Below are 9169 nucleotides of genomic sequence, written 5' to 3'. Positions count from 1 at the left end.
ATCTGGGAAAGATGTATCTTTATACTTGTTTGGGATAAGAACTCTCCTCCTTTTTTTTTTTTTTTGAGACAGAGTCTCCCTTTGTCGCCCAGGCTGAAGTGCAATGGCACAATCTTGGCTTATGGCTCACTGCAACCTCCAGCTGCAGGGTTCAAGTGATTCTCCTGCCCTCAGCCTCCTGAGTAGCTGGGATTACAGACACCCACCACTATCTCTGGCTAATTTTGTTTGTTTGTTTATTTGTTTTTTAGTACAGATGGAGTTTCACTATGTTGGCCAGGCTGGTTTTGAACTCCTCATCTCAAATGATCCGCCCGTCTCAGCCTCCCAAAGTGCTGGGATTACAGGCATGAACCACCACGCGTGACCTCTCCTTCAAATTTTCATCAGCTCCTTCAACTCCTCCCAGGTTCTAATTCTGTCACTATAATACCAAAATGCTTGCCTTTAAGGTCTAAGAAGCCAGTATTTGTCTCAGCTGTTCATGGTTTTGTGCTCTTGGCTTTTGCTGTGTCTGGGTTGTGTCCTGTGAGCAGGCGAGGAGCTCACTTTCTGCTCATAGCCCTCTTCCTCACCGCACCTGCTAATGGCCCTGGGCACACTTTACCTGTGTCTCATTAACCTCAAGGGCCCTGGTCGTCAGCGTGGCTTCCAGTCATTCAGTGGTCTTCACTGAGGTGCTGCCCACTCTCAGGCAGGCCTCGGTGCAGCCTGCTCAGGCAGCTGCTCAGGTCAGCCGTCAGCAAGATGGATGGGTCCTAGATTTAATTCATCAAACCACTGATGCACCAGCCCTGATGGCACATTTTCAGTTAACTTCTGTTAGCTGCCCGTGCAGAGTTGGTCAGTTGAAGGAAAGTTTATTCCTGGCACAGCTGTTAAGTGGCAGTTGGCTTGGAATGTCCTGAGTTCTGAGCCAGCTTGGGGGCCAAGCAAACCCCTGGTCCCTCAGGGTGGTCACTGGTCATGTGCTCACTGCAAAGGTCAGGGGCCAGAGGTTTCTGTTTGAATGACTGGAGCTCTTCTCTGGACTTAGCCACCTCCCAGCATCCTCCTTCCTGAAGAGACCCTGGGGAGGAGGCTTGAGAAAGGGAGTGAAAAGAGCTCCTGGTTCAGGGTCCAGGCCGGGACTTAGGGGTCTCAGGTGTTCAGGGACCTCTGTCCCGGAGCATCATCTACATTCTTGTCCTAGATCCTTCACTCCTGAGTGCTGTGACTCTAGGCAGGTCACTTCAAATCCCTCATTTCACGTTCCTGAGCTGTCAACTGTGGGTGGCGGCCCCTGCCCTGCCCATCCCTCCAGGCTGATGTGGGCATCTCAGGAAATAACAGATCCTGTCCATGAGCTCTAAAGCATCAGGCCCATGTGAAACAGGAAGAAAATCCCATCCTCCACTGCCCTGGTGCCCCCAAGCACCTTCTCTATATTAATCACCACCAACAGTCGGATTTCTTTTTTTTTTTGAGGGGAAGTCTTGCTCTTGTTGCCCAGGCTGGAGTGTAATGGCATGATCTCAGCTCACTGCAACCTCTGACTCCCAGGTTCAAGCAATTCTCCTGCCTCAGCTGCCTCAGCCTCCCAAGTAGCTGGGATTATAGGCGCCCACCCCCAGGCCCAGTTAATTTTCTGTATTTTTAGTAAAGACGGGTCTCACCATATTGGCCAGGCTGGTCTTGACCTCTTGACCTCAGGTAATCAGCCAACCTGGGCCTCCCAAAGTGCTAGGATTGCAGGCGTGAGCCACGCGCCCGGCCAAATTGTATTTAGTGCCTCAGCTGCTTCATTTTAGGTTGACACAAGGCAGTTTGGAGAATTTTTCTTTAAACCAAATGGTTGTGATCCCCCTGACTCCCGCTGTCTCTCTGGCTCTCGGTGGCTCTGTCCCACAGGAAGTGGGCTTTAGACCTGGGTCCGGGATGGGGGAGGTTTCCACATAGCCTGGGGCCCAAGGAAATCATGCTCTGGGACTGGCCTCACTTAGATGGGGAGATGGGGAAGGCTTTCTTGCTCCGTCCTCTCCGGGAGTGAGGAAGGGGGTCCTGCACCTGAGAAGGAGGGAGGTAAAGACCCCAGGACTGCAGCAGGCAATGGCAGCTGCTTCTCCCCGCCTCTGAAGCTTTATCACACTGTAGTAAAGGTCCTGTCTCAAGATCCAGGAAGCAGTTCCAGAGATTCTGGGAGACAGGGTTCTGGAGTCACCACTGGAACTAGGCAGCAAGCCACAGCCACTGAGGCCCCAAGGAGAGGTGGTAGGGGAAGGGGATCACAGCTGAGGACACCAGGCCCTGACCAGCAGTTTCCAAGAATGGTGGTATGTTAGGAAAGAGGAGGAAGGTGGTCCCAGTTGAGGTGGCCCCCAGGGTACCTCTCCCACAACTTTCCTCCACCCAGACGACAAGTCACAGGGTGTACAGTTCGCAGCTGTCCCTTCCTGGCAGATTTGGAAACAAGAAAAGGTTTGAGATTGGCACCCAAAGGCAGTTGACCCAGGAAAAGGAGGAGGGCCACAGGGTGGTGTTGGTCAGTCTAAGCCCCTTGGAGGCTTCCTAAGATCCTTGGGGACCTGAAGCAAGGCCAGTGCCCACCTCCTTGCTGGGGAACAGATGCCCCAGGCCCAGAGGATTCCTCCTTCTTTTCATGCTATCACTTCTTATTTCCCGAGATGTCAGATACTCACAGGAGGAGCTTCGGGTCCTCCTCAGTGGCCCCCCGCAAGCCTGTGAAAAGATGAAGCAACTGGGGGAGGGTGCTGGTGGCACAGGTCATTGGCAGCCATCCCCCACTCCTGCCTGGCCCAGGGCTGCCACAGGACTGAATCAGTTCACCAAAGTTTAAAGGGTATACATGTGGGAAAGGGGTGGCAAAATGAGCCTGGGTAAAGGAAGGAGGGAGAAGAGCCAGTGCAGGGGAAAAAAAATCAGAGCAAAGGAGGCCAGAGGTGGGAAGGAAAGAGGCTGGTCTCCACCAGTCCTGGACCCAGGCTTTGGCCCTAATGACCTCTGACTTCCATTCTGCAAACAGATGGGAGTTTAAATTCTGCCCTGTTTCTGGGGTCTGGGAAGGGGAACTCCTAGCCAGGCTCAGCCTGCTCAGAGACATGCAGGGATGGGAGCTGGGTTCTGGGTTCTCGGCTCTGAAAAACGGGAGGAGGTTGTGCCTGGGTCAATGTGTCCCAGAGGAGTGGGCCTGGCCTCACTGGACACTGGACACTCAGCAGGTGGGGCTGAAGGAGAGATTAAAAATGAAAAAACAAACAAAAAACCCAAACCAAAACAAACATACACATACAAAACAGCCAGGGAACTGAGTTTACTTTTAGCCCCAAGGAAAACAATCCATTGGACCCAAGTCCCTTTAAAAACAAGGAACTCGCCAGGCACAGTGGCTCACGCCTGTAATCTCAGCACTTTGGGAGGCCAAGGTGGGTGGATCACCTGAGGTCAGCAGTTAAATACAAGCCTGGCCAACATGCTGAAATTCCGTCTCTACTCAAAACAAAAATTAGCTGGGCATGGTAGCACACGCGGGTAATCCCAGCTACCTGGGAGGCTGAGGTAGGAGAATCACTTGAACCTGGGAGGCCAAGTTTGCAGTGAGCCAAGATCACATCACTCCATTCCAGCCTGGACAACAGAGTGAGACTCCATCTTGCAAACAAAAACAGAAAACCCAGAAACTCAAAGCCCCAGCAGCTACTCCTATCCCTCCCTTTCCCCAACTCTTGGCCTTTTCTGGGGAGAGGAATGGAGGCCGGGGAGCTCTCACCTGGACTCCTGGACCTTAATGCCTCTACTCTGCAGAGTTTTGATGTAGGTCTCCACTGGACCTCAATTTATCTAGGCATTGCTTTTAAAAAGAAGATTGAAACCCATGGTCCACTGAACTTACTCTACAAAACCAAACCCCTGGTTCTGCTGACCCTGCTCACTTCCTTCCCTGTGGATCCTGAGCCCGTGCACCAATTTTTATTTATTACCCCAGGAAGGTTGATTGGATAAAGTTCAGGGGTTAAAAATAATTATGTTCTCAGTGGGAGGTTGTGTCTTGCCTGGAGGATACCTGCCCACAATCTCAGCTATAGCCTCCTTCCTGCTGCCTTTCCAGCTGGGCGGCCTGGCCCTCCAGGCTCTCTGCCCATCACCCTTGTCTATAGAGACACTTGCAGTAGGTGCAACCTCCAATGACTTCCTGCAGATTGGGTGAGGGGCTGCCCTTAACAGGGCTTTGCGGGGCCTGAGTTCACTTAGGCATCTGTGGGATTCTCTGCACTCCACTTTTGGGGGTGGGGTGGAGGTGAGCAATTGCCGGCACCCCTGCCCCTGCCTCAAGTCAAAGGAGTTTTCCCAACAGCTGTCAGGAGACCAAACCCAAGCAGCAGGCAGCAAAAGTAGGCTGTGACTTTCACCTTCCAGGCCAGTGTGTCCCAAGAGAGCACAGAGTGATGCTGCCGAACTCCAGCAGCATCACAGAGACTCCACTGACCTCAGTCTGTCTGACCTCACGGGTGCTCCTGGTTGCTCTTACAAAACAGAAAATCAGGCCCTGCCTGCAGATCTTGATCCTCAGATCACCTCACCCAGGCACCTGAGGTTAGAATTGCAGGCAGAGGAAATCCTGAGCGCAGTAATCTCTGGAAATAACAGAAACGCCAGGGACAAGTCCAGATCCTCAACAACTATGAAATTGAGAAAGCTCAAGCAGAAATTTCCAGGGAACCAGGTTCCATCCGTGTGCCAGGGCTGGGGATAGAAAACAGACCAGGTCTGTCTGACAGGTTGAGCACATGGAGTGGGAAGAGGGGATCTGGAAGGCCAGGAGGGTGGAGGGAACTGCAGGGGGTGGGTGGTGGTGGGTGGGGCCGGGCTTCAGCCTCCTCCTCCCACTGCCCTGCCCACCCCACCCCCAGGAGCCCTTTGTGAGGGGGAGGCCCCAGCTCTGTGATGGTGGCTGGGTGTGTTAGTGATACAGGGCTGAGCCCCTGCCCCACTCCCTGGAAGATGCATTTCATCCTCTTTTCTGTGGGTAGCCTGGTGATCCTGACCTTCTTACGCCCCAGCATTCCCAGGGAACCGTCCTCAGGGCCTCCCAGAAAAAGGAACGGTGCCAAGGTAAGGAGCCCTCAGCCCACACCCAGCACAGAATGATTCTATTTTTCCTGCTCTTTTCCACTTTCCAAATCAACCAGAGGCTCCTGTGATGGGAAGTCTCATTATCCCTCTAGGGTCAGCAGGGCAGGCAGGGATTGGAGTGGGTACAGCATTTCCATCCCAAGCTCCCACACCATCTGTGGGGGTGCACGGGAGGCGTCAGGGCAAAAACAAACCCCGGGACTCAGCGGCAAGGACCCAACCATGAGAGGGGTGAGGTCTCTGGGAGGACAGGCCCTGAGCCCCAGCTCATCAGCCGCCTTCCTGCGCAGGTGCCTTGGGACCCAGCCTCTGTGTGGAGTGCTCTGGGGGCTGTGCGGAGCCCCTGAGAGCCTTTCACCTGAGACTGGAGTCGCCTTGGCCTCCTCGGAAGCAGAATCCTCCCTGCCAGCTCAGAGGCACCTGCAGGACACAAGTGTGTGTGTTTCCCAAGCAGGAGAACAGGCACTGAGGACGCCCAGGGCAGGTCTCATGCAGAAAACCCCTCTGTGCTGTTCAAAGAAGGAAACCAGAAAATGTTGTTATGCACTTTAGAAACAAGTGAAAGGAAAGAGAAGCACACAGGGCTCTGTGAGCTGAGAAAGTGTGTCATTCACGAGCACTACGGGTCTGCAGCTGTGGGGACAGGAGCCTGAGACCCAGCTGTGCCCTCACTCTTTCTGTCTCTCAGGGTCAAGCTGAAGTGAGGGGCTGGCTCAGGATCAGAAATAAAAAGATGGATCTAAAAGGTAAGGCTCTGAAGGTCCCAGGAACCCCCAGAGGTGACAGCTTCACCTGGCCCTAGGAACCAGCTCCATATCTCCAAGAAATTCATTTGCAGAGGCCTGAGGGGAAGCTCCTAGGAGGGAAATTGGAATCTGGGATTTCTCTCCATGGGATGAAGGCATGGGGGTCCAAGGAACAGGTGTTGCCCAGGAGGACAATATTGGGAAGGGCACCAGTGACTTCCTAGATGTGCAGGAAGGGCTCCAAGTCCATGTGGGCAGCTGTTTAACTCAGCTAAGGCTGAGTCCTCTTTGAGACTGCCCCTGTCCTCTCTGCCCAGGAGGTTGTCGTGACCCCCATGAGGAGGTGTGTTGGGAAGCACTTAGTAAATGACAAAGCACTGCCCACCGGGCACCTGGCTATCACACTTGGGCCATGTGACCTTTGATACTGATGCTGGGGCTCAAGCATCTAATCCTCTCCCTGGGGTCTCCCCTAAAGGCAAGTGCACTCAGCCTCCTGTAAGTCCCAGTTCCCTCCCTCGACACCATAACCCACTCCTGCTTTCCAGCTTGCCAAAGTCTCCTGAAGAACTGGAGAATGCTCAGGTCTACACTCTCCTACTGGAAAAGTGAGGCTCTTTCACCTTCTCCCTTGTGTCCTCCTTCCTACCAGGGCCTGGGGCTGATCTGGGAGGGGGAGGTCACAGCTGGGATGTCACTAAAGCCCTGGGGCAGGTGTAGGCAGAGCTTTGTAAAGTCAGCGTGGGGTCTCTGGAGGGGCGTGGGCCACGGGTTCGCAGTGCTCCCGGCTGCAGCCTGTGCCTCCTGTCTGCTGCCGGCGCCTGAGGAAGCTCCCTGGGGAGGGCAGCTCCCATCACCTTCCACACCAAGACCGATCAGGGCCAGTGTACAAATGAGCACCTGCTAAGAACCACTGGCCACGTGAGGGCATGGGAAAGCTTCTCCCACCAGCTTGTCCCCATGGGCTCCCCCAGCTCCTCTGGCCTCCATGCCATCACCAGACCTGAAGACCTCCATAGGGTCCTTTGAGTCCCTGTCAATCCTGAGCACCTCCCAGCCACCAGAGCCTTTGTGTCCCCTGAAGCACCCTTCACACCAGCCACATTTGGGTACCCTATTACCAAACCCAACCACCTCCATAAAATCCTTGGGGTCTCTGTCATCCCCGAGCTCCTCCCAGCCACCAGAGCCTTTGCATCCCCTGAAGCATCCTTCACACAAGCCACGTGGGCGTTCCCCTCCCCGACATCGGAACCCTGGCTGGGCGTCCTGGTCGGACTCCACCCAGGCTGATTCTCAAACTGACGCCACAACATGCCCAATGTGCAATGCCCCTGAGCGCTCCTCTACACAGCTGGTGGGTGCCTTTGCCTTCCAGCCCTCGCATGATCCGAGGCGTTGGTTGCTGCAGTGATCCTGACCTGGACCTCTCCTGGAGCCAGGAGGCTGCTAGAGCCTAGTGCCTCTGCACCTCCTCACAGTGTCCATTCCAGTGCCCTAATCTTCCCACCTGCCTACCAAAGGCTTCCTTCGAGGGAGACCCCACATGCAGGCAGGGGAAGGCAGAGGTCCCACTTTCCTCAGCCTGGATGTGCCAAAGCTCCCAGACACACAAGACACCAAAATCCCAGACACCACCTTGAACACCGCACATCCAACATCCACCAACAATTGGGACTCTCCCGAGGACAACTTGGAGGACCCCACAGATGCTGGAAACATGTGTTCTAATGGACTGGGAGAGGCGGAGATGGGGTCCAAATCTCCAGTCCCTGGAGCCGGTAAATTTCCTTGGGAGGCTTGGCCCCCACAGAGACCTCTTCCACAGTGCTGCACACAGAGACCTCCCACTGCAATACAAAGGCCTCTGCCAGAGACCTCATGTCCATCCTTCCTTCTAGAGGATCCAAACTCACTTAGAAAATTGCCAGCATGGGAGGGATAACATCAGCTGTGCCCACCACCGGAGGACAAGACACTTTGGATCATTGTCAGCATTGCCCCCAAAATGGGCTCTTTGCTAGGGAAGAAGCTCAGGAATTGTTGCTCTTTTGCGATGCCATTCTCTCCTAACAGAACTGCAGATTCCATGTGTAGACTGCAAACTTCCGTTCTCCACAGGTTCCCACTAGCTCTACCCCTGACCCACAGTTTAGAGAATCACAACTTTTTTGTTTGTTTGTTTTTGTTTTCTGTAATGGAGAAAATGCTCTGTTGCCCAGGCTGGAAGGCAGTGGTACCATCTTGGCTCACCACAACCTCCACCTCCCAGATTCAAGCCATTCTCCTGCCTCAGCCTCCCAAATAGCTGGGATTACAGGCGCATGCCACCACACCCAGCTAATATTTTTAGTTTTAATAGAGACTGGGTTTCATCATGTTGGCCAGGCTTGTCTTAAACTCCTGACCTCAAATGATCTGCCTCCTTGGCCTCCCAAAGTGCTGGGATTACAGGCTTGGGCCAATGTGCCCAGCCAAATCATAAATTTTGAACCTCAAAAAATGCTGCCAACCTCCAATAAGATTGAAATATTTTCTTTGTCTAATTTTAATTATTGTCTAGTCAAATGGTATCAATGTTATATTTTAAAATTTCACTGGCAGCAAGGCCTGCACTAGAGAGGGCGACTTCCTTTTTTTGGAAACATGATAAAGACCCACAGCAAGTGGACTCTAGAAATAAACCACCAGAGGCATGTGGGCTCACACTGGCCTCCAGGGGGCTATTTTACACATAACTGTGTCAGGTTTGTGAGACCTGATTTTTAAAATGAAGCAGCAATCATATAAAGATTTTCAAACAAATGAGTCAGATATATGGCAGCATTTTTATTTTATCCTATGGCAAAATAATTCTTCCTAATTTTAATATTATTTTGTTCCTCAAAATGTAATACCTGCAAATGATATTATCCCTGTTTCCAGGATTTGACAAAGTCTTAATGTACAGCCAACATGACTTAGGCTGATGAAGTACTTAGAAGGATTTTTTTTTTTTTTTTTGAGACAGAGTCTTGCTCGGTCACCCAAACTAGAGTGCAGTGGCACGATCTCGGCTAACTGCAACCTTCGCCTCCCAAGTTCAGGTGATTCTCGTGCCTCGGCCTCTCCAGTAGCTGGGATTACAGACATGCACCACTGTACCCGGCACAATGAGTTGTGCAAAACTGTAAGGCACAGTGCGCACGAAAGCAACATTCCCATCAGCCGCTGCACCTGCAGCTACCATACATTACTGTAGATGATCTGTATGTCCAACTTCCAGGGTGACTTGTGCCTTTAATCTGGAAGAA

The 9169-nt window shown here is 52.8% G+C and overlaps 1 protein-coding gene across 1 annotated transcript; it reads left to right on the top strand.

Annotated features, from left to right (window-relative positions):
- Window positions 1–4967: 4967 nt before the first annotated feature.
- Window positions 4968–7395, top strand: LOC100389853 (putative protein SPATA31J1). Its single transcript, XM_078364787.1, has 4 exons — window positions 4968–5109; window positions 5819–5876; window positions 6425–6484; window positions 7255–7395. Exons 1-4 carry the CDS (start codon window positions 4999–5001, stop codon window positions 7263–7265), a joined length of 240 nt encoding a protein of 79 aa, XP_078220913.1. The 5' UTR covers window positions 4968–4998; the 3' UTR covers window positions 7266–7395.
- Window positions 7396–9169: the final 1774 nt, after the last annotated feature.

The sequence above is a fragment of the Callithrix jacchus genome, chromosome 2 (assembly GCF_049354715.1).
Source record: "Callithrix jacchus isolate 240 chromosome 2, calJac240_pri, whole genome shotgun sequence".
Classification (NCBI taxonomy): Eukaryota; Metazoa; Chordata; class Mammalia; order Primates; family Cebidae; genus Callithrix; species Callithrix jacchus.
The sequence above is the reverse complement of the archived record's forward strand: the minus strand, read 5'-3'. Positions and strand labels throughout refer to the sequence as shown.